This window comes from Caloenas nicobarica, chromosome 1 (assembly GCF_036013445.1).
Source record: "Caloenas nicobarica isolate bCalNic1 chromosome 1, bCalNic1.hap1, whole genome shotgun sequence".
NCBI lineage: Eukaryota > Metazoa > Chordata > Aves > Columbiformes > Columbidae > Caloenas > Caloenas nicobarica.
In genome coordinates, this window is record NC_088245.1 from 89,361,189 (window position 1) to 89,385,711 (window position 24,523).

Genomic DNA, 24,523 nt, shown 5'->3' on the forward strand with positions numbered 1-24,523 from the left:
GGGGGCGGGACGGGACGGGGGGGGAGTGAGGGGTCATGCCGGGGAGGCGGCGGGCGGGGGCGCGCGCGGCGTGAGGTGAGGGGTCACGGGGGCGGGGCGCAGGCGGACGGGCGGACGGAGGCCCATGTGGAGCGGGCGCGGGAGCAGGAGGCTGAGCCGCCCGCGCTGCCCGGGCCGAGGAAGGGGAGGCCGGAGCCGCACCGCCGGGCCCTGCACGCAGCCAGCGCCGACGCCGGTGCCGGCCAGGCCGCGGCCGCACCATGAAGGGGTGAGTGCGGGCCCGGCGCGTCCCGCGGGGGCTCGGCCCGGCCCGGCCGTGACAGGGCGGCGGCGCCCGCCCGGTCCCGCCTCGGCCGCGCCGCCTCGCTGGCGGGGAGCGGAGCGGGGCGGGCCCGGGCGGCGCGGCCCAGGCGCGGCGGGCTGAACGTGGGGCGGGCGGCGGAGGGGCCGTGCGGAGCCGCCGCCGCTGCCACCCCCCGCTGCCTCCGGCAGCCGCCGTCGCCCCGGTTGGGGGCGGGGGAGTGGTCGCTGCGTCTCTCCCGCTCTCTGGGAGAGGGGCCGCGGGGGGCCGGTGTCAGAGGAGCCCCTTTCGGGGAAGAAGAGCTGGCGGTACCTTCGCTGCTCGGCGGTGCCCTTTCAGCTGAGCTCCCCGCGGGAGCCCCCTCGCCATAAAACGTGTTCCCCTGCCGGAGCGAAAACTCTCCGCGCTCAGCCCCGCTCTGCTCACCGCTGGGGCGTGGCGGCTCTTGGTGCTCCGGAGCGGTTTCGGCTTGCGGGCTACAGCGATCTGCAAAACCAACGGAGAGAGCGGGCGGCGGGGGGGGATGCCGGCCGCTCCTTCGTGCTTGTCTGGCCGTAGCGAAGAAGCGCTGCTGGGTCTGTGGGGAGAAGCTGCCGGCCTCGGATGAGTGGGTTTGTAGCGTTATTGTTTGTAACATCCTCTTAACACTTTTGTTGGTTTAAGTCTTTGAGTGTTTATCAACGTGTGAGGGTTTTACAACGTGGATGGATGAAAATGAGCTGTGTTTTGTGCCTGACTTCCCTAGCGCACTGCTGTGGGCCTGGCTTCACTTCCCCGTGGCTCTTGAAAACCTAGAGATTTAGATGTGGTTGGCTGAAACGCTTGATTTCCTGCTCAGTGGAGGCAGTGAGGTGCAGTGTTTGACCACAAGACTTGGAAGCCTTTAGAGTCACAGTTCTGCTCTGGAAGCAGATGACCTGCCTGACCTTGTGTGGGTCACTTTGGGACAGATTTTTTCAATGTTAGTTAAATCAGCTAACGTTTATTGATTTCAGCCTCACCCGTGCTCCACAAAACACGGTCCTTCCACTCTGTGCCTCAGTTTCTTCATATGCACAAGGGAAGTTTTCCACAGCTGTTTCTTGAAGGAGTATTAAACCAGTCCCTTTGAAACTGGTGTTACGCAATGCTGGGTATTAATATTCCAGTTTGGCAGCTTAAGGCAGGGTGAATGGAAGCTGAAGGAAGCACTTAAGCTTTTACTTAGAAATGGTAAGGGGTTTAACTTATTAACAATTGGGGTGAGGTCACAAGACAAGAATGCTTGATAACAGATACTTAGCTGTTTCTTACAGCTTGTAAGCAGCTTCAAACATTGTGAGGGGCTGGCAGGTATCTGTAGAAAGAGGTTCAGCGATTATTGCAAATAAACTGACTCTAAGATGACATAAAATAGGTGTGTTTGGGATATCTTTTGGCCAATCCTTTATTCACCTGCACCACCCTACGTGAAACAGGGCACCCTGCCTCTTAGTCACCTTATAATGAGGATGACAGAGTTTGTGAGAGGGGTGACAGCGCTGATCAGCCAAGATGAAGTGGCAGTTGATGTGATTGTTGTTCAACAATGCTCCTGATGAAACAGGGTTTCCCTTATTGGGTTTCCTTTTATCCTCTGTCAACCATTCTGCTGTTTTCTACAGCTCGGCCCCGCTTTGGCCATAAGTCAGTTGTGAGTTGAGTGGCAGGGTTACAGGGGCCTGGATGGGTGAGGTGGGAAGTGGCCCAGGCGTCTGGCCAGAGCTATAGAGGTGTCCTGGGAGGTTACAGGCAGAGTGACCACTGTGGTGCTCCTCAAGGGGCTGAGCCCTGGCTTTGCATGCGCTGCTCGGTAGTTCTTGTCTCAGGGTGCTTTTTACTTTTTGCCTTTTTTTTTTTTTTAATAAAATTGTATGGAGAAAAAGAGCACACACCCCTCTTCTGCTTCCAGAGCACCAAGCTTTATTTCTGTTATTTTACTTTCACTTACAGGCAGCTTTGTCACTGGTTCAGCTTCAGAACTGATCCCTTTGGGTTCTGGACTTGCATATTTCTGCTTTTCTGGTACTCTTTCATCTCTTCGAAGAGCAGCGTATTCGTGTCTTGTGAAAACACTGTTAGCACCACACAGCAAGTTCTTGAGCAGAATAAAATCTTAATATTGAATCTAGGTGTTCTCTAAAAATTCAGATTGAGGCAAATAGGCCCGTAGAACTCAAATTGAAAAATAACCCAATTTAAGTAGAATGAGAAAATCAAAGGACTAGAAGATTTCAGAAGGAATATATTAAATTACGTAGGGATACTCTGGAACAAAACCAAATGGTTTGTCAAGCTACAAAGATCGGAGAAGATCCCTAAAAAGCAAGTGTTGTCAGAAGATAGGTCCAAAAATAGATCTACAGCTTGAACTCCCAAAATACAGAAACTAATGTGGTGTTTGAAGGGATCCGGTCTGTCTTCAGTATTGAATACAAAATTGTGGATCAGTTCTTTCAAACAAACTGACTCCTGAGTATTTTTTCTGGGAGTGTACGTGTTGCATACTAACCCACACTACAAAGTGCAGAGACAATTTTGGGAGCACTGAGATCCATAACATCAGCTGTAATTATGAACAGTCTACTTTGGCAGAGAAAGAATTAAAGAAACCAGCAAGTTCACTGACGTGTTGAAATTTCTGATCTAAAAGAGATTGTGTAGTCAGCATGCATTGCTTGCAGCCTTCTTTCTTGAGTCTCTGAATTCAAAACAGCACGTAGCAGTGTGTTAATAATGCATAGGTGGCTGCAAGGTCTCTGTCATCAGAGTATTTGAGGTCAGGTGACTTCTTTTGCGGAGGACCTCTGGTTTCAGAGGTAGTGAAAGATTTTTTTTCTCTCAGCTGCTTACAGTTTTGTGGGTTTTCTCTTATTTGATGAGGTAAACACAGCATCTGAACTGGTGATTGCCGTTACCTTCCACCTGCTTTTGTGATACTTGACTTTACATTCACTCTACCCACTGAATGATTTTAATAGGTTAGAGACTCGTTATATTTCCATTTTTTTCTTAAATGAGTTAAAAACCAGATAATTTCACTGTTGTGTTAGTGAACTTCATGATTCTCTAGAGATTCATTTCTGTTTTCATTTATTGTTTTCCTGAACGTTGCTATTGTTAGTTCTGGAATTTGAAAAGCTATTTTAGAACTGGATTTGCACAAGGAAAAATACCAGTGGGAGGGACTCGGGTTCTACTGTTTGTAGTAATTTGCCTGGTTTTGTAGATCAAATGTAAATAATACTCCTTGCACTTAACTGCTTTCACAGTGTTGCTTCACTTGTTGCTCGGCATTCTTGTATTTTCATTACAGTTTTTATGGTCCTGCTTTTAAGGAAAGAAAAGAGAAAATCTTGCATAGAATCTTGAGCATTTGCTGGTTGCTGTCTGTGGCCCTTTTGATGTCTTACAATGAGAGCACTTTCCTGACCTGTTTCAGTTCAGATGAAGCCTGTGTGAATAAGTCATCCAGCCTTTCCCTGCAGCCCTTACTTAAAAACCACATCACACAAGGGGTGTAACGCAGGACACGTGTGCTCCATTGTATGCTTGTATCTGCTATGTGACCGGGAGTATTGGCTCATATATAGTGCATGTTACAGGTGAGGCCTGGTGCCTGTGCTCCTGTGCAGATGTGTTATTTTGTCACATTGACCAAACCTCTCTGCGGTTTTGCTGGGATTGTCATGTGGCAGTGTAGGTTTAGCCACATGATGAAAAACAGATTGAAATGGAGCAGAGTGCTGTTTGTTATACCCTGTCTTAGAAGGTGACGTGTACTACTCTTCTGAGTTTCTAAGGATCCACACTTGCTGTGTAAGAGCTCTTCAGACTAGATGCTACACAAAAGGCAGCTGCTGCCGCAGAGAACTTCAAAACGGAGACACTTTCCAGGTTAGTGCTATTCTCGCTGCCTTTGTAGAAGAGACATCACAGCTGGGGAATACTGAGCATAACAGAAAAATAACAATGGTGTATTTAAGATATGGTGAGTTGTTATGGGTAAGCTCTGATATCTCTGCTTGTTTTGTCCAGATTAATGAAGTAAACTCTTCAAGGTCCTGAAGCTGCACGTGTTTCTCATGAGAACGGGGAGGGGTTTTTTTTCTCTGTTGTTCTGAGCTGGTACTACAGAGTTCATGCAGAACGATTGATTTGTTTCCATTTGCAAGGCACAGTGCTAAGCTTAATGTATATGAGAGGAAGTTCCAAGTTTGAGAAAACTGCTGAATTGTCATATGCACTGGAGGCAGGACAAAAAAGGTAATTGAGCTTGAAAATCACTGTTTGGTTTTAGGATTTTTCTGAACCTGGAAGTGTCATAGTGTGAACTATACTTTCTGCATTTAATTTAATGGATGGTAAATTTAGACCTTGCCTATATGCTTGCTTGCAAATGGCTTAATATCTTCTAAACTAAGTTTATAAAAACTTGAGTTTGTTATAGGTACTTTAACCCAATGTATAATTCTTACCACTTTGATTTTAATTTCATAACCAGATTAAAGACATTCCATGAAGTGGGAAGGATTGGGAGGATAGAAAGGTAGCACAGCCATTTTATTAACGCACCCTAGAACCTGGTCTTGGCTTTTGAGTGGTGTTTGACCATTCAGTTCATTTTACATGTATATGTGGCTTGTTAGTATATAGATTGGCTTGCTAGGCTGGGACATTTCCTCTGTGAAAAATGTAGTATCTTTAATCACCAAATGCCACAGACTCTGCTGCCATCTTCTGAGGACAAGAGAAATGATGCATCCTCCTTTGCCACATTGAATCTCTTCTAAAATGGGAAATAATATCTGATGGTTGAGCCAGAAAAATACTTTTATCCAAGTGGAAATGATTCAGAACTTGAGCCTGCCCATTTGGCAAACATTACAAGTGTTCAGACCAATAATCTGAGAAGGTGCTAGATATTTTTACCCAGTGGAGGAAAGGACAGGGGAAGTTGTATCTTTGTATTTGTTTGGGAATTGATAAGAGAGAAGTGCGCTACCTCCTTGCATCCCTTTCTGCTCTGAGAGAGGCAGGTAATGCTGAAAGAGGAGAAGGGAAGAAATGAACTATGTGGGAGTTTTAGGGCAGCAAACGTTTGTCAGGAGGGAGATTTGAGGTGGAGGAGTGGGGAAGAGAGAAGCAGCCTATGCATAGAAGAATTGCTGGTTATTTGCAGATTCTTGGACTTGAAGACCTGAGAGTGGCGAAGCACGGCACTGAAATGGGGTAACTGTGTATTTGTGTCAAAGCGTATTGAATTCATTCATTATGGGAAGGAAACGAAACGAGGCTTTATAGAAAATAGAGACAAAACCATTTCCACAACACTGTCACTAGGTGACGAAGATCAAGATAGTTGAATTGTCCTCAGGGCAGAGTAATTTTTTTTAAATGGGTTGAAAATACCATGCTTGTATGGTAAGATCTTTATTAATGAAGTACTTCCTGAGCTCACGTGGCTTCCCTCTCCCTGTTATTTTCCAAGTTCCATGTGATTTTTGGCCCTTAGCAGACTAGAATCTCGATCTCTGAAAAAATTTCCATTTTCCACCATCTGACTTTTTTTTTTAAATCTTCTTTTTAGAGTATAGGGTGAGACCCAGCACAGCAATTTAAGCCTTGTGAAAGTTTTCTTTACATGGCACTTGGAATTTCTTGTCAGTAAGGATCACAAATTAGGTTGAAAATTGCCATCAAAGGAGATTTGTTTGTTATTAATAAGTAGCTCTTTAGCGCAAATTTTCATTTGAGAACAGTTCATTTTTACTGAAAAATGGGAAAAAGAGAGAGGGAAAAAGATCTTTTTGTGCTTGGTAAGTTAGGTGCTTGCAGTGATTGTTGCCTTATAAGTATTTGAAGGTAGGTACATAAAACTGATAGCACATTCTGTTAATTTTTCACAGTATATTGTTTATGTAACTTGTTATTTTAACACCTCAGAAAAACACCAACCCTGGGACTGAAATATGAAGTATAGGCAAGTGAACCATAATGACCTGCCATTTTTTCTTTACCAATCTAATGGACACAGGCATTTCTAAAGAATGGTATTTTGGTGATTTTATATAAATAGTTTGCATGAAGCAGAGAAATGCCTTTCTCCTGACACATCAGTTTTATAGTTTTTTGCCTAATAGAAGTACAAGAAGTGCCTTTGAGCTATATAGATTTGTTTGAATAAGGCACTTTGTGAACCTAGCATCACTTCTATTTTGGATTTTAAGGTAAGCCTCTGTTCTCTACCTGAGGATCATCAGATACTTCATAAACATTAATTAGCAGAAGTTTATGATCTCCTGGGAGGCAAATAGGGTTATAATTGTTATATTTGGGGACACGGAGGGCATGGAAAGGAGCAGTAACTTGTAAGATGTCTCATGGTATCAGTAATAGAGACACAAAACTAATTTTGAGCTAAGTTTTTTTCAAACTGGCAAAGTACTTCCGCTTTGCAATCGTGGTTAAAAATCTGAATGGTCTCGTGAGCTTATTTGACTAAGGAGAAGTGGTTAGACCAGCAATGGAGAGTTAGGATTTCTGGCAGCTCTTTATCTGCTGTATGATCACAGGCAAGTTGCTGCTTCTTTTAGTTGACTTTGATGCAACTGGGGTAGGCAGATATAATATCCAAACCTTTACCTTGTGAGGTGCTTTGAAGTAGCAAAGTGTTTCAGGCTAGTAAGCAATGTATGTATGGCTGCTTCTCTGTTCTAGATGACTACATTTATTTCTGATATTTTGGAGTTTGAAAATCCTGTCAGTTGGGCATGGTGATTTCCCACTTTTTGTATCCAGATGCAGAATGAGATAGCTTTTCATTTTCTTGGGAAAGTTTATTTTTATTTGACACTTGTTGAAATGACATCACTGTCTCCCCCTTGCACTTGCATAATCAGATAGCTGAGATGCTTTGTGATTGTACTGCTACTTTAGCTTTAGGGTTGCCTTTTTTTCCAGATCAGAGCCGAGTCTAGATTAGAGGTCTAGTACAACTCTCAACAGGTTTGAGCTGGGAAAACTGTGAGGCTACTGTAGCATGTTGAAGGATTTGCTTCTTGAATGTGAACTCCAGCCAGTCTTCTGTGCAATGGTCAGATTTTCTAGGTTGCAGCAGAGTGAATTATCCAAATATAATGACGAAACCTCGACTGTAATGTGCTGTGTGTTTTTTCGTTATGAAGGAGAGAGGCAAGAAGGGTCTGAAGTATGGCTTATTCACACTTGAGATTCATTTGAGTCACAAGTCTTGAGTGAAGTCTTCTGTTAATTCTCATTCTAAAATCGCTTAGCTTTCTTCTGTACATCGCTGTACCCTTCTACAATGCAACACACTGCTGGGGTAACTTCCAGCAGGGTATCAGGTGTCATGCAAATATATATTTTCAGTAGTAAGTGGGGCTAAAGAAGATCATGGAGGCTCAGAAGCAAATTGGTAAGACTTCTTGCATGCTAGGCTTGTACTTATCCTTCTGGTTTTCTGACAAGTGAAGCAGAGTAGATTTACAGCCCACAGATCTTCTAGATAATTGAAAACATGCCAGTCTGCCCACAAGAACTAGACTGACTTGTGTGCCTAGCAAGACAGCTCATTTGTTTTGGTTTGGTTAAAAAACAAACAAACAAACAAACAAAAAAAACCCACCAAAAAACCAAAAACAAAACAAAACAAACCACACACAAGAAACCAAACAAACCAAAGAAGACAACAAAAAAACCAACAAACCCACACGCCAAAACACTAGAGAGGCCCTTTTGGCTTTGGAACTGAATCTAAGCAAAGCTACACCCTTCAGGTCTATAGCTTTCATAGTTCTGGTTTGGTTTTATTTTATGAGTGGATTATCCTGTCTAGACTCTTGCTTTGACTTGGAAGCCAAAATAGAAGCAATAAAGCCAGTTGGCTGCTTAGTGAGTGACAAACCTTCTCTAAAGTCCTGTAATGTGTTAGGGCCCTTTTCTCCCACATGCTCCCTCTCCTGACTGTTTGATGATACCTCAGTAAGTTCTGTTAGTACCAGATACAGCTCTGCTAAATTTAGCATGCCAGATGCCTTCAGTGAGCCTGAGTCCAGCTATCGGTTACACTACGATCTGTTTCAGTCAGGCACATCCCTCTGGGGGGAGACTTGCACTGTTTAAAGTTGAATGAGACTGAGATTCTTGCAGCATTAAGAACTTGAATTTCCCCCTTTTTCTCTGTAATTTTGTTTCTAAACTAGTGTTTGACACTTACTGTTCCCTGGGACTGAATTTGTGTTTCCTCTTGAACTGTCACTCCAGAAATTGGCTTCCTCTTGAGCTGTCATTCTGTATAGCAGTTTCCCTTTGATATACATTGAGAGGCAAAAGGCAGCCTTAGCATAAGCAAACACTAAAGTCTCGTGTAGCCTGTTACTTCCATCAGTATAAATTTAAGACATTATAGGAAAAGTAGACTGTTCAAATCACAGCCCTGTATTAGGCTGCAGATAGAGGAATGCAGCTGCGGTAGGACTAGTTGGATTGCATTTGATTCTACAAAAAGTGGGAGGTTGTTTTCTAGCAAGTGCCTGAAGAATCTTAGGGCACTGGCATGCAAGAGCAGAAGTGTTAATGCTGATGTTTTGGGCATGCATCCAGTTTCGGTAACTGCTGCATGTCACCTCGCTAGCATCCCACTTCCATTTGGATTTCACGGATCACTCTTCACTTCCGCTTTTACATTGCTGGGCAGCGTCGCTGTGCGCTTTTAACACAGCAGCGTTACGCGCCGGAAACTGGTTCCCTCCACTAGTCAAGTCTCAATGTGTTTTTTTCCCCATTAACTGAGTCATGGTACCTTGCAGTTGTGACACATGCAATTGTAGTCCTAGGATACATCAGGAAAATGCTTCTGGTAGAGATGGGGAAAAACTTACTGCTGTTGTACAATGCAACAGTAAGTATTTGGTGTGGTGTAAGCAGTTTTGGCTAGCCACGTTTAAGGAAAATTAACTTTAATCTTGAAGAGATGGAAAGAAGAGCTAGTATGACAATAGTAGGAATTAAGAGCCAGTCTTAAAGGAGGAGGCCAGGAGGTTGGCTTTAGTTAGAAGAAGGAAAGTATAAAGAGGTTATGGTAGCTCACTGAAAAGGCATGTGGGATAGGATAATGAGCGACAAGAGACAGCATATTGGTAGAACTTGAGTACATTTAGGACAGAAATCAGAAGAAAGCCTGACTATGAGAATAATGGTATCTTGGGAACGGTCTTGCAATGGAAGATGTTTAAGTGTCTTCAGGGGGCTGGTATTCTGTCTAGGAAAGGCTATGGATTTGTATGGCACTGTAGTAATAAGAGGCCTGACATGATGAGCCAAGAGTCCCTTGTTCCTCCATATTAAAAACAATTGCTTGGGATGGCATGTTTGACTTGGACATTCATCACCTAAGATAAGTACAGGTGACTATTGTGTGCTATTTGAGATGTCAGATGCCAGTAGTAAGTGTGTAAGTTCTTAGGAATATTATTGGAATAATAGAATAAAATAATCTGTTAAGAAAGGGCATGGGCATTCTGGGTACTTGAGGCTCTTTACACATTATGTTCTCTTATAGGCAAATTTGAGCTCATGATTCGCGTTTTTTTTCTTTGCAACAGCAGAGGATAGGTATTTCTGGTACAGCCTGTACTGAGCTTAATGCAGAGGACTAGGCTAATCAGACTTCAGCTGATATAGTAAACTTATGCTACTGATTTGGCTGAGAGGTAACTTGAAGAAGGAGGTCTACTTGTAAATAGCTATTAAAAACAGACCAAAAAAAACCCCAAAGGTATTTCCAATTAAAAAAGTGACTATTTTGTGTCCCGTGCTACAGGTGCTTTGTTTTGGATCATTTGAGGCTGAGGTAGTTTTTAAGTCCTGAGGTTGAAAGTACATGTTGTTCCGTAAACAGTAAGGTGTAGCATAAAATCATCTAGATGCTGAGTGATCCCCATGCTCCTCTTGCACAGTACTTACAGTTTAAACTGGAGTAGGCTAGCGCTTCTGCTCAAGAATCCACCAGTTCTGCTTCTGGCAGGTTTTTTTTGTCTTTGTGCTGCCAGAAGATTTGTGTGATCAAACCAATTAGGGGACCGATGTGGGTTAAAACTAAACTTTTCCTTTTTTTGCTAGGTTAGTTTTAAGTGCGGTTGGTTCACCACGTTGTTGCACAAATGTTTATGCCAGCAAGAGGATGGGAATGAGTGGCTCAGGGACAGCAAGACTTGTGCTTTCAGCAGCAGTGCCGGCCTTCCTGCGTTTTCACTCGAGGCTCTAGTGGCACTTTTGCCATGCTGTCTGTCCTCAGGCAAAGTGATGAGCTCTCATGATGTGGGTCTTCCTTTCCATGTCCTCATTTAGTTATTAAATGTCTTTGTGTGCAACAGATGTGGAGCTGATTTAATCAGCTAGTGCTATATATTAAAGTAATTTATGGTTTGAGCACATATTATTTAAACAGGCATATTTAGCATATTGCTTTATACTTCCTGCAGTGCTTCTCAAACTTTTTTCATATTATCCTCCAGGATAAATTATTTGCCCTGGTGCAACTCTCAAGCAATGAGGAAACAGCTAGTGACAGAGCACAGGAGGCAGGCAGAAGGAGATGGCAGGAGGCAACAATGAATGTGGCAAAATTGGTGAGAGAGAGAGCAGGGGGAGCTCAAGGAGCAGAGGAAATCTGTCAACAGCAAGTTTTAGCCACCTACTGGAACTTGTTTCTTTGGCCTGATGCCAGCCTCAGAGGTGATGTTTTGGCTCAGCAGCTATGAGGAGCCTTAGACTCTGCTTCTGCACTTGTTTATTTATTCCCTGTCTGAAGCTGTCTTGGTGAGGCTTCATCTTCTGCCCATGGTCCCTTTTTCAGCCATCTTGTCGTGGCCACCACTGACATTATATATTTGTCCTGTTGCACTTTCATCATAAATATTCCATAGTAACTGTCTACTAATGCCTGATTTCTTGCTTCATTAGTAACTAATTAATTTTAAAATAATATTGGAGATCACACTACCTGATAGTAGTCTATGTCAGAGATTTTTGCTCAAGTATAATGAGGGGCTTGGTCTATAACAACTTTGCCATGAGTTCATCGTAAGAGATCATGCTAGCGTTACTGATCTACAGAAGCTTGGATCTACTGATACAAAGGAAGTATTAAATCCTTTGGACAAGAGGTCTAGGCTTTCAAGGGACTGAGTGTGAATGTGAGGGTGTGGTTTTTTTTTTTTTCTTCCTTTACTGACCTCCTATTCTGCAGCTAATCTCATCTGACTGGGCTGTTGAGGCCTGCCCCCTTTGTTTTCCACTCCAATGCAGACTGCAGCAAAAGAGGCTGCTGGGTCTTCTCTTGATTCTTGGTATGAGATTACTGAGGTTCTCCAGCAAAACACTCTCCCAGGCACAAATACACCTGGGAACCCACATACCGCACTTCTATTCCTACCCTTTGTGAGGAAAAGGTAGCAGCATTGCTGTCTGGGGTTAGAAAAGGGCACAAATTGCCTTCCGTGTGCCTGAAGAAGCCCTGCTGTGCTAGGCTAAACAGCTGAGCGTAAAACAAGTATTACAGTTACCCCACCATCTAACAACTTTGATAGCGGGGTTGTTTACAATGGGAATACTTCTTCTGTGGTGTGAGGAGGTCATCCTTACTAGCTCAGTACTTACTTTATATTGGAATATATTTATCAGAGGGGCTTGCACGAGTGGTGATACATGAAGAAAGGAATCTTTAGAGCAAAAATTAATCTAAAAGATGGAAAAGGCTGTGGAAAAAAGGGCTAGTGGTGGTAGGAGTCACAGAAGAGAGATACAGCAGACTACTTCAGCACAATACAGTAGTTTATAGCTGGAAATTTTAGAAATATATCTCATTGCAGTTGCTTGTAGTATGCCTGGGTATTTTTACGTGGATGAGATGCAAGAATATGGAGACTTGCTGCTGCTTTCATTGAGATCACTGTTGGAGAACAGACTGTTCAGTTCTAGTGAGATGTCTCTCAAGAGATTGCTGTACAATTGGGCAGAGCTCTGGGCAAACTACAAGGATTTGTGACTTAGGAGTTGCCCTTGCAGTGAGAGGCAGGAGGGAGACTGATCAACATTTTCAGTGTGGTAGGGGGAAGATGAGGAACTGCCTGGAACAGTTTGCAAGTGCCCATACTGGCATAAGATGCTTGACACCAGAGAGCTTTTTAATCTCTTCGGCAAATGTGTGACAAAAGGTTAGACTTGAGTTGGCAAAGTTCAATATGTAAATGCCATCTATTAATTCTAAGTAGTTAGAATAATTAACTGGAACATATTAATCTGATGGAGAATTACAAAATCATCAATAGTCCATTATTTAATGCTAGATAGTTCTCCAGAAGGCAGGCCCTACATAAAAATTATTTAGCTTCTGTAGGGCTCACTAGAGAGACTGATCTGTGTTACACCAGAGAGTGTGGGCAATGGTGATCCTTGGTACCTTTGCAGAACCGAAGACTGTGTTCTTTGCTGTAAAAGAAAAGGAGAAAGTGGGTGTGAGGACAAGTTATGCTTCTTGAAGTAAACGCTAAAGGCTCCATTCCTGTAGTTTTTTGTTATAGCTTTGGAGGCTGCAGTACAATGCCTAGAAAGCATTGTATATTTATCACCCATCATTGGTAGTGATAACTAAAACTGAGTACTAATCATTTAAGGGGTTTTGACGTATAATCAATGTCAGTTAAGAAAGCAGAGAGAGATTATACTCTTCATTGCTTGGTACAGTTCTTGAAGAAAAAAGTTGTTGGTAATTATTTCTTGTTGTTTCACTGTATTACTTAAGTTAATCTTTGCTGCTGTGTCCTAAGCATCAACCCATCTGAAAAAAAAAGCTGCTTAGGCACAAGAGGCATTGGAGATGGAAAGCAGCTACTGCACATAACTAGAATGAACTTTTGAAGTCTGGTGTACAATGATCTCAAAGCTGCCTTTTTGAAAACAGAATTTGACTTTTTTAAAAAAGGCAAACAGTGCCTTTACCGATGTTTGGGCAGAAAATCTGGTTTCCTGAATGCATTCAGTAAAACAAGGCTGAGATGAACCTAGAATGGTGTTATGTTTCTAACTCAACATGCATTGGCTTTGTACCTGCCTACGTATTCTGGTGATCATCTGGGAAAAGATTTTGATTTTCATTTTTTTTATTTTTCATTCTTGTAGTGCTTGTTAAAACTGTCTACTTGCACCCAATGAATCGGCTTGGGGAATATGAACAGCTAATTTTTTTTTTTTTTTTCAATTTGCTTCTGTGTAGTGTTTCTATCAGGAAGTTAGTCTTGGAAAAGGGAGAAGCTTAGTCTGTTTCTTCTCAGTATAATTAAGTGCAGTACTGGTATTTTAAGATTGTGATTCTGCTCTCAGCAGTGATGATCAGAATAGATGTGGATATCACCTTGAGAGTGGCATGCTTGCATATTGACAGGCTTAATATGAGTTTGCTGCAGACAGTATTGCTGCTTTTTAGAGACAGATGCCTAGTGTAACAACCTAGCCTTTGTCTAAGCATAAGCTTTATATCAATAGCTGGTAAATTTAAGGCTGGCTTTGAAGAATGGATAAGGACTTCATTTTCCTAGTCTCTATTCTAGCCTTCTGTCCGTCCTTCCGTCCTTCCTTGGTGGTTTTTTTTGGGGTGTGCGTTTGTTTTGGTTTTGTTTATTTACTTTGTTGTTGGGTTTTTCCCCTGTGATCTTGATGATGAGTGAGGAAATTAACGGGACAAAATTAAAGCTAATACTCCTACAGAGATCTGTGTCCTCCTGTCTCCCACCCAATAAAACCACACATATACTATGGTACATCAGTGTTAAGTGGTGCCTGAGAAACTTCTGACTATTGTACTGACTGAAATTGGGTTTGGGAGTTAAATCAGCCACCAACAGAAGACTTAATTTTATGGGTTGAACATTGCAGTTCAAATATGTATTGAACTGATTATTAGGTGGTATAGTTCTCTAAGCATAAATAAATTATTCTTTTGTGTCCTTAGAAATGTTGCCGTGTGTCAGATGTTAAGCATGTTTTGATTTGTTCCAGTAGCCGGATCGAGCTGGGAGATGTGACGCCACACAACATTAAGCAGCTGAAGAGGCTAAACCAGGTCATTTTTCCTGTCAGCTACAATGACAAGTTCTACAAGGACGTACTGGAGGTTGGCGAACTAGCCAAATTAGGTATAAATGTTCTTGCCAGTAACTGTGGGCTATGGTGGCAGAAGTGCTCATCATTGCTATCCATAATGGTTTTGAATAGCAGATCCTTCTATTTTGTTGTTTTACATAATGAAAAATAACCGTTGGGAACCTCAAAAAAGCAGCAGTCCCAACCTTGGAGGGTTTGTGTTCTAAATAGATTCCATTTTACTGGGAATAGGCATGTTTTCTGTTATTACAGAAAACTTGAGAGATGTGTGCTGCTGGCTGACCTCCGGATGTCCTTGCCAGTGGTTTGAACTGTAACCAGCCACGTGCTGTGTTGGAGCACCATTGGTAACTTCACTCCCAGTGTTAGCCACAATCTGTGATTTTTATCTGGATGGGAAAATTAGCAGGAGGGAAGGAAGGTATAGAGCGTAAATGAAGGAGCTGTATGTACAGTTTGAGGCTTGTGGCTGATAACACTTTGTTTCCTTCCCTGGCAGCCTATTTCAATGATATTGCAGTGGGAGCAGTGTGCTGTAGAGTAGATCACTCCCAGAACCAGAAGAGACTGTACATCATGACACTTGGATGCCTGGCACCCTACCGAAGGCTAGGAATAGGTAAGGAGGATCTTCTTTTGGATCTGAGTCATCAAAGAAACCAGATTGCTGTGCAGCCTTCTAAATGCTCTTTCAGATTTTTTAACCAAGGTAGTGCACTTTCAGACCACTGATTTCTTTGGAAGGGACTTCGGGGAAAGAGTATGATTTATTATGTGCTTTTTTTTTTTAAATGCCCTTCAGAAATGGACTTTTTGTAGAACTTTCTAATTCAGGATTTCAGATTATTTTAATCTTAGTGATGTTATCATACTGTGATGTAAATACTCTGCTTCTACAGATGTGAAAATTGATGTGCAGAGATATGAAATAATTAGTAAGAGGTATGCAGCCAGTATGCAAGTCATGTATAAGTAGAACACAACATTCCTTCATTGGTTTATATCTTCACTCTTCTAAATGAAGGGTTTTTTCTATTTATAATATTTTTGTCTTTATCAATACTGATGATTGCTGCTCGGGGTAGTGCCTGCTTTCTGTCTATATTTCAATTAGTTATTTTCTCCATGTTACAAATCCATAGGCCAGACTAATCCAGACCTTACAGTAACTTGTTTGCTTTGACGCACTGGAAAGAAAAGATAACTTTATTTTAAATTATTTTACTAGGCATTTATTAAAATAACTAATGCTTTCACTACTTTATACATCGTTTTGACCATATTTTGAGGCGAGTTTGAGGCCTTGGATCTAATATTTAAATGAGCTGCTTTATACATCTGCTTCTGGGCTGTTTGTTTTTCTACAAAGGAAGAATGAATTAAATTTTATGAGCAGTCAAAGGTAATGAAATACTTATACACCATGTTTTATTTGCCCTTCCTAGTTTTCACAAGCTCTGTCATTTTAGCCTACCTACAGCTAACCTGCCCCTCGTCAAGAAGGCCCTTAGCAAAGTACAGACTTGATCATGCACTTCTGTTTTTCTTAAGTGTCTCTACCTTTCGGCAGGAACGAAAATGTTGAATCATGTCTTAAACATCTGTGAAAAAGATGGCACTTTTGACAACATCTACTTGTAAGTAAATAAAGTTACACTCATGCATTTTTGGAGATGATAGAGGCATATATGGGAGAAAAGGGTGGGAGATCCAAGAGCATTTTTAGTATGTATTTCACTGGGGTCATGGGACATCTTCTAAGTACTAGCAAGAAAGCTAGGGGTCATATTCTGGGCTTGCTGTGTGATGCTGAGAAAAACAAAAGCTTGCTTGCTTTAGAAGGGCTTCTGCAAATTTGCAGAATTTGAAAGTAGTTTACTTACAAAATTGTTCTATAGGAGAATGACATTATATTAGTAAAAAAAAAAAAATCTGCGAAATAATTTTTTTAACCATACGGCATTGTCCTCAGAATGGAAAATACTGCAGGTCTTGCATGCAGTTTTAATGCATTTGCTGTCTGTCTTTCGTGACGGTACTGCGTAGGTTAGAACATCAGATCAGAGGTGCCTGCAAGAACTCTAGGTTCACATTCAGTAGCAAGGCCCAACTGCTTATTCCCATTCTCACACTCTGCCAGGTCAGCTGTTTCTGCAGCAACACAGTAAACTAGGCCAGTGACCTGACCCAGCTGCGGAAGCTGGTTTTGGTTTTGTTTCTGGGTGTTGTTTTGGGGTTTAGTGTTGGGGTGCGGTGCTTGGTGTTTTTGTTGGTTTTTGTGTTTTAATCAACTGCATGTCTACATAAGCACGTGGCATGATGCAGACATGAGAACAAGCACTGGAGCAGAGGACAGGGCTGCATGAAAGAGCACCCCCATCCTAATAGATAGCCATGGAAATAGAGCCTGAAATCCATAGATGGCAAAGCTTTGCTTCCCCTTTGCTGCTGGCTGCACACTTCTGCTCCTTCCTGTGTGTTGGGGTCTGTGTGATTACCAAGTGAGCTGATGCAGTTTTTGTCCAGAATGCTTATCTGAGCCAGCTTCTTCCTTGTCTTATCACTGCCTGCTTATACCAGTACAAGCACGGTGCACTGGTAGGGATAGTCCCACAGCAGGTACGGCTTGGATGGACTTACACTGCCACAGAACTGCACCCTGAACTTTTACCAGGGCTGTTGAAGATGCTTAGTGAGTGTTTCATATGCTGCTATCGTCACTGTAAATGGAGTAACTTTCTCCTCAAGCTTAGTCCATCTCTGCCAAAGAGGTGCAAAGTCTTCCAAGCCCTCTACTGTTGTAGCTTTGTGTAAGAGGAACAGGTGTTTTAAAGAGGAATCTGAGTAAAGCTGCTTTTGGCTTGTATTCCCTCAGAAGAAGTGGTAATGTACCCTCTCTCAGATACCTGCTAGTTGGCACAGGCTTTCCTTTTTGCTTTTGCATGTTACTGTGTGCACGGTGAAGGAACTGTTTGCTGGTTTTAATGCAAAAGCCAAATCCTTCCTAATACTTCTTTCTACTTCCCAGAGTGGGATTCTGGAATGACAATAAATAGTCCCCAAAGTTGGGCATAACAAAGTTCTTGTAGTGATTCATTGATTTTTGACTATGTCTGTTGCTTGGGAATCTTCTATCTGAACATATTGTGCAGCTTAGCACCCAATTTGATATCAATGCCTAAATTTTTCATTATTATTAAGTTCCTTTTTAGCTATTTTGTGCTTATTTGGCTTAACACTACGATCTTTTGTTTTGTTCTGCTGTTGCTTCCAGAGTTACTTTGATCCTATGGTTATGTTGTCATGACAAAGTGATTCATGAGCTTGTGCAGTGTCCACTGAATTTTGGGAGTGTTTAATTAATGCCTTTTGCTGAGCCAAACTTTTTTTTTTAATAGAACTTGTGCAAATAAATGTCCTAGTTGCTTAGGATTAAAAACTGATAGTTGGTTTTTTTGGAGGCCTTGAAACTCTTGGAATATGCTAGCAGGATCTGTAAAACTCAGGGAGGAGTAATAAAGGGAGGAGAGGACTTTTTAAGTCTATAGGGCTTCTTTGTGCTGCTATAGCTTTTAGTGAGGAGAGAGGGATAATTGGCAGTGAGCAAGGAGTTTAAGTCTTATCAAACTCCGTTGCCAGTTTCGTGTTGCACTGTGTAGGGATCATCATTCAGACAACTGGTTTTGGCCATGTAAAAAGTGTCACTACAGGAAGTTAAAATTTGCTCTACAGTGAAACTTTGTTATATATTTCCACAAAATATCTTTCACTTCCAGACTAAAAAAAATTTACTGAGCTAGTAGTGCTTCAGAGCCTCTCAGCTATTTGTGTTCCTTAAAACAGCTTTACTGAGGAAAAATGTGCCACTTCTCAGAATGATTGCCACAGGCCATCCAGGAGCTGTGTGTTAGCTCAGGATTGATTTGGGAAGACCAAAACTTCCAGTCCCGAACTTACCCCATCATTGCTGTATCTGTCTAGATAGCTCCTTTTCTTATCTTGCCTTAGACCAGTCTGAGTGCGGAGGCAGAATTTTGTACCACAGAAAGTTCTTATACCTGTGTCTCTATACTCCTTTCTGTCCCAGGCATGTCCAGATCAGCAATGAGTCTGCAATTGACTTCTACAGAAAGTTTGGCTTTGAGATCATTGAGACGAAGAAAAACTACTACAAGAGGATAGAGCCCGCAGATGCTCATGTGCTGCAGAAAAACCTCAAAGCCCCTTGTCTTGGCCAGAACGCAGATGTGCAAAAGACCGACAACTGAACAAAACCCCAACGAACACTTTCTTGCACTTGCTTGTCGCCAAATAAGGAAAGAGAGGCCTCTTGATTTTTTCTTTTTTTTTTTTTTTCACTCCACCCTTTCATCTTCCTAAATTTTTTTTTGACCTCTCTTCAACAAAATGTAATGCTTCTTCCAAGGATTGTCCAATCATGTTTGGGGTTTTCTTTTTTTCTTTCTGAGCTCTTCTTTCTGTTTTTTTGGGGGGGTTGTTTTGGTTTTTTGTTGGGGTGGGAAAAGGTGTGCAGATCTCTTTTAAGTTTGAGGTGTGGAGGACTTGACCAGGTTATCCTGGTGAGAGGTTTCCTTCAGAATTATCTCTTTCAGTAAGCAGAATGTATATCCAATGGGGGGAAATAAGGAAAAGCAATATCTTGTCCTTTGACTCCTACATTATTTTGGTTTTTATAACCTACAGGGTACTTTACTCCCCCCCAACCTTTGAATGTTAATTCAGTACTTCCCACTCTTCCTTTTAATTCTCCCCGCCTCAGAAAAGTATGTTTAGTTCTTCCCAATATTTTTGAGTATGGCTTTTTCCTCCATCTTCTGCTGAGAAGGGTGGGCTACTCTACCATACCTTTTCACTCTGCCTGGGCTGATCTTTTTGAATGCCTTTTTTTTTTTTAATACTCCTCACCCAAGCTGGTGCTACGCTTCTTAACTGACTGAGAAGAGGATTTAGAGTGGTCTTCATTTTTTCTTTTTTACATTTACCCAAGTCCCAGCAGACTTCTGCCAGAATGAGAGCTAGACGTGGTCTTGCCAAGCGTAACCTTGTAAAAATATAAATCCTGAGGCGAGACCCTTGCTGTAGGATTCAGTGAGAGTTAGTTTTATCTGTATTGTTGGGATGGGAAAAGTGACTGTGACCACCTTACCAGCTTTGATCACATAAGGCAAGCACCCGTCTCCAGATAAATAAGCTACAGCAACTAAATCTGTGGTGACAAATCTGACATGAGGCAAGGGGTGAGGAAACCAGGCAGCAAGGCTGAAAAGGCAAACATGAATCTGACCCTCATCACATAGCTTTGCAGGGAATCTCCTGGATTTGCTTGGGATTGGCTTGGCTTGCTGTGTTTGTGCTCCTTCGGGAGGAGGTGGTTAAGAACTGCACGGTTTGCTCCTTTGAAGATTCTTTTCTCCTTTCCCCGTTCATTGGTAATAATGCAGTTTGACTCTTGCGAGAGGGTGTTCATGGAGCACTGCAGAAAGTGGCGTATATTAGAGCATTTTATGGGTTTGGAAAATAGGCTGATTGGCTTCTTCCTAGTACTGTAACCTCTAAGCTACAGTAAACTCTACTAAGCTCTGCTTTGCATCCTTTCATGCTTTGCGTGAATATCAGTGCTCCTTACTATGCACTGTTGCCAGCGATTTTTATGTATGCCAATACAAATACCAACTTGAGCTTGGACTCTTCTCCAAGCACCTGGGAAAGTGCACTGAGCTGAGACAACACCAACCTGCCCCATCCCCCAAGAAGATATTGAACTGCCTTCCTTTCCTGTTCGTTTTTTAAAGTTTAAATCCGCATCTTGAATTCATCTGCTTTGAAAACCTCCAACCTATAGTGTGCATTGCAGCATACATCAGGTTAGTAGGTGCTGTCCAGTCATTCAAGGGCGACATGGGAACCAAGGATTTCAAGATAGGAGTTGCAGTGAAGCAAGGAATGGTTGCACCCCTCATTGCACACTATGTGGTCTGTGATACCTGAGGAGTGACTATACAAGCTGCTCCAGAATTACTCCTCCTTTCCTAGAGGTGTGTAGTGTTTGTTGAAGTGCATCCTGACACGCCTGTGCTGGAAAACAGCTACTCTGTTTGCTGGGTTTGCACTAATTTGAGTCTTGGGGATGGGCAGATCTCTGACAACAAAAGCCCCCTGCATGGCCTGAGAACCTGCGTTTGCAACACTCGGTGGCAGACTCTGGCTAGAAAGATGCAAACAGTTTCCATTGCCAGAGGCAGCCTAGTTTTGACAAAAGCTTATTTTTAGTACTGCTAGGACCTGCTCACACTGGTTATGTTGGCAGTCCCAGCATCTTTCTGGAAGGGGATGTATTGAAGCACAATTAGCTTGTCATATGCCAACATAGTTTCTCTGGCCATCTGTAGACCAAACCAAGAGAAGCATGTGGAAGGAGAAAGTATTGTATCTGAGGATGTTTGTGCAGCACAGCTGTAACTCAGACCATAGCTGCCTCTGGTGCCAAGCAAAGTGCTCTTCATTCTTCTAGAACTAAGTGGTAAGTGTTTGGGTTGGGTAGATGGGTGTGGGGATATGAACTCCTAGGATTTGCTGTTGTCGTAGGCTTCCACAAATCGGTGTGTTTCACAGACAGTTTTCCTTCAGGTTTAAAAGTATGAGTCTGATGTCTGAGCTTACTTGGATTAACCTTTGTTTCTGTCTCTTTTTGCTTTGGGCTGCCATCATTCTATGAATGTATCCCTGAAAACAATTCGTAAAGCTCCTATTCCACAGCAAACCTGCCTCATTGTAACTTCGGATAAAGTGTTTTGTTGGAGGTGGAAAAAGAGTAACCACAAATCTAAGACTTCTTTTCCCAGGCTATTAATCCTGGAAAACGGTTGTTGAATTTTGAATACAAGGTTTAATCTAAATCTCATAGAAAGCTGTGTTCCCTGTACACGCATAAGGGCAAGTGAAGGTCAGTAGTTCTGAATGACAAACAGTTACATTTTATATCAGCTGTGTTCAGTGTGGGAGGAGAATGCTGTATCTTAGTGCTGTTACCCAGAGACACTGAAATTGCGTGAAGTATGGGCTTACTGCAGAGAACTTAGGTTACTTTGGTTGTTGCTTCAGCAGAACCTCCTTTTAGCTTGAAAATAACAGCTTATGAACAACTAGATTTTTTTAAAAGTTGGGAGTTTCAGTGGACAAAAAATCCACCAGCACTTCCTGTTCTGGATGAAGATCTAGCAAGAAAAATGTATGCGACTAACAGCTTTAGAGTGTAAGTTGTGTATATACAAGTTATTCCTGAATCTCTGCAACTGGTTTTGTCATACATCGGTTGAAGTATGAAGATATTATCTACAAAAATACTCATACTAGGGAAACCATTGTACAGGGAAAGCAGAATCATCCAGGAGAGGTATCCCTCATTTTTGGGAGGGGGAAGGTAGAAGAGATTTTATTTCATGTGTCCTGAAACTGGCTGAGTTTACATGATGCAGCTAATGGTTAAACCTGCCAACTAAATATGACATACTGTTACAATTGAAACAAAACTTATGTGATATTTCGTTAATTCTTGATGGTGCCCTGTGTTTAGTAAAAGTTTGATCCCCCAAATTTATTCTCCCCCATGTTGCAGTCCAGGGTAAGCTGCTATGCACAAAGTCTGTGTTTCATAAAGTGTTTGCTGACCTGGATGTTTCTTTTGAATCTGCAACTGCTTCCTGATTAATTTGGCTAAGACCACCCCTGGTCTCTTGAGTTAAGATTTAGTCAAAGGTATGCTGTATGCATTTTACAGATGCATTCTCAATGTTACAAATTAAGTTGCAGGGGGAGCAAATTCTATACAGTGAGATGGTCCATTTTTAATCTATATCATTGCCCTTGTTGTACATCAGGAGCATGTTTTTGTTTTTTCTCAAACTCTTTAGAAATACCGTTCAGAATAAATGTGCACTATTTGAGTTACGTCATTTACGACTTGTCGTGTGCATTTTTTTTGCAGTCCAACTGTTTCACTCTGAAATCAGATGTAGAATATTCCTCAGATGCTTCATAAATGGTATAACTGAATATTTCTCACATGAATTGTGAGTTGGGCGGCTGTAGTGGGCGGCCGTGGTTGTCTAACAGAAGGGTGGGATCTGTTTGCTTGTTTTCCTTGAAATTATGAGCCTTTTCTCAGAAATCCTCAGCCTTGTTGGGGCAGGGGGAGAGGAAGAACAACTGTCCTGGAGTACTTTTGCATCGACTACTCAGTGGTCTTGAAACTAACAGACCAACCATCAAGAACTCTGTATTTTGGGCTTTATAGGCTAAATATTTTAAGTATTTAATATATTATTCAAATCAATTGCTAGCCATTGCAAATCTTTACAACGATCTTGGAAAAGCTATGGTCTGTACCTGTAAAAGTAACTGGTCTTAAGATGCAGCAAGTACTCTTCCATCCTGGCTTTTCTCAGGTATTTAAGTAAAACTCATCTCTCTTCTTAACTATTCCAGTCCCCCTCTGTTAAAGGTGTTTTTGTCTGTGGTTTCTTTCTGCACCTCTCCTGCTTTAACATGACATTTATGAAGAGATAAAGTTGTGCTGTGGTACAGTATAGCATGCAAAAGCAAAGCTCAGACTCTGCAACTTGACTGTGGCCTTGAGCTGCTGCTACCAGCTGCCTTCCCTGGCCTCTGCTGGAGGGCCTGGAAGGCACAGCTGGAGATGAACTGCTCCCAGGAGTGCAACCTTCATCACTCCAGCCTCCCCAGCAGCTGCAGAAGCTGGAAAACTCTTGCTATACTTAAACTGCTGCAGCTGTTCTCCAGCCCACTCAGCTTTTACTGATCTGTTGTGTTTCTTGCCTTCTCCACCCTCATCCCAGTTGCCCCTCTTAACAGCCTGCACAGTTTCAGACAATTCAGTTACGCCCTTAGAGGTAAAAACTAGCAGACATCCCTGATGGTTTGTTTTGCCCTTTTCCCAAAGCTGTGCTGGTTCCATTCCCCTCACTGTATTCAAAACTCGGGTATTTATGGGGTCCTTGTAATAACTGACGGTGTGCTATTATCTTTTAGTTATAACATTCTGCACTTTTTTCTTTGTTACCAAGATGATTATCTAAAGAACAGTGACAATGCCAGGATGTAACAAGTGAGTTGCAAGTCAAGTCACTCACTTCTCATGAAAAATTGTGATTGTTTTTTTCCCCAGTGGGTACATCACTCTATTTACCTGTGCTGGATATAATTTGCTGTTACAGTGCCCTGTCACTAAATATTAGGAGGTTCACCTGCCATTCCTTGTTCTTATTACCTTGACTAACCTCTAGCAAATTTCACCTCGCTCTACTTCCTTTTTTTAGTGTTGAGGAGTATAGACCTGAGGATAAATCTTTTTTGACTCCACTGCTGACTTCCCAATGAAAGTTTTCATATCCCAGTGAAAACTGATCTTTTATTCTATGCCGTGTGACTTCTGTGTTTTAATCAGTTCTCTGTCCCTGTGAGAGTACTATCCTCTGATCCTGTAGTAGCTTAAATCACTTAAAAGATCCCTGTCCAAAAGCTCTTATGTGAAGTCCTTCTGAATGTCCTATCAAACCAATCTGCCAGCTGAGTGTTGTCATCTGGTTTTGGCAGTATTACTTTTCTTCCCATAGGGGGGTTCTCCAAATCTATTCAGCCCATCTAATCCAGATGCTTTGTATGGGACATGTGATTGTTGCTCACCATTGCCTAATGTCCTTTTCCTTTGCCCCTAAAGAGGCATCAGTTAAAGCAGATGATAGAAAGGTTACCCTCTTTTTATCTTGCCTTCTTTCCTCCTCCACAGTCCTTGAATGCTGTAAAAACATTGTTTTACTACCATTTTGCCTAAAGGGTTTGTGGCAACACCATTTCAAGCTTTCTAGGCTGCTGAGTTGCCAGCTTTCTCTTTTGCTCACTTGCATGTATATGGCCCATAGCCCAAGAAACTCCTGAACCTGGGGAAGGATAACACTGATCTGTCTTTGATTGCCTTTTTAC

The 24,523-nt window shown here is 42.2% G+C and overlaps 1 protein-coding gene across 4 annotated transcripts; it reads left to right on the forward strand.

Annotated features, from left to right (window-relative positions):
* Positions 1-89: 89 nt before the first annotated feature.
* NAA50 (N-alpha-acetyltransferase 50, NatE catalytic subunit) lies at positions 90-22,480 on the forward strand. Of its 4 annotated transcripts, none has more exons than XM_065650711.1 (5): positions 90-268; positions 14,399-14,535; positions 15,003-15,122; positions 16,074-16,140; positions 18,591-22,480. In XM_065650711.1, the coding sequence occupies exons 1-5, from the start codon at positions 261-263 to the stop codon at positions 18,769-18,771; spliced, it is 513 nt and encodes a 170-aa protein (XP_065506783.1). In that variant the 5' UTR covers positions 90-260; the 3' UTR covers positions 18,772-22,480. The 4 variants fall into 4 exon arrangements, with proteins under 4 accessions (XP_065506783.1, XP_065506799.1, XP_065506791.1 ...); XM_065650727.1 differs by having other exon boundaries at positions 14,402-14,535; XM_065650719.1 differs by lacking the exon at positions 90-268 and adding an exon at positions 477-912.
* Positions 22,481-24,523: the final 2,043 nt, after the last annotated feature.

Excerpts from the sequence above, each read along its gene's own strand:
- NAA50 (XM_065650711.1), top strand. Across the intron at positions 14,536-15,002 it reads TGGCGAACTAGCCAAATTAG|CCTATTTCAATGATATTGCA; the intron begins GTATAAATGTTC and ends CTTCCCTGGCAG. Across the intron at positions 16,141-18,590 it reads ACTTTTGACAACATCTACTT|GCATGTCCAGATCAGCAATG; the intron begins GTAAGTAAATAA and ends TTTCTGTCCCAG.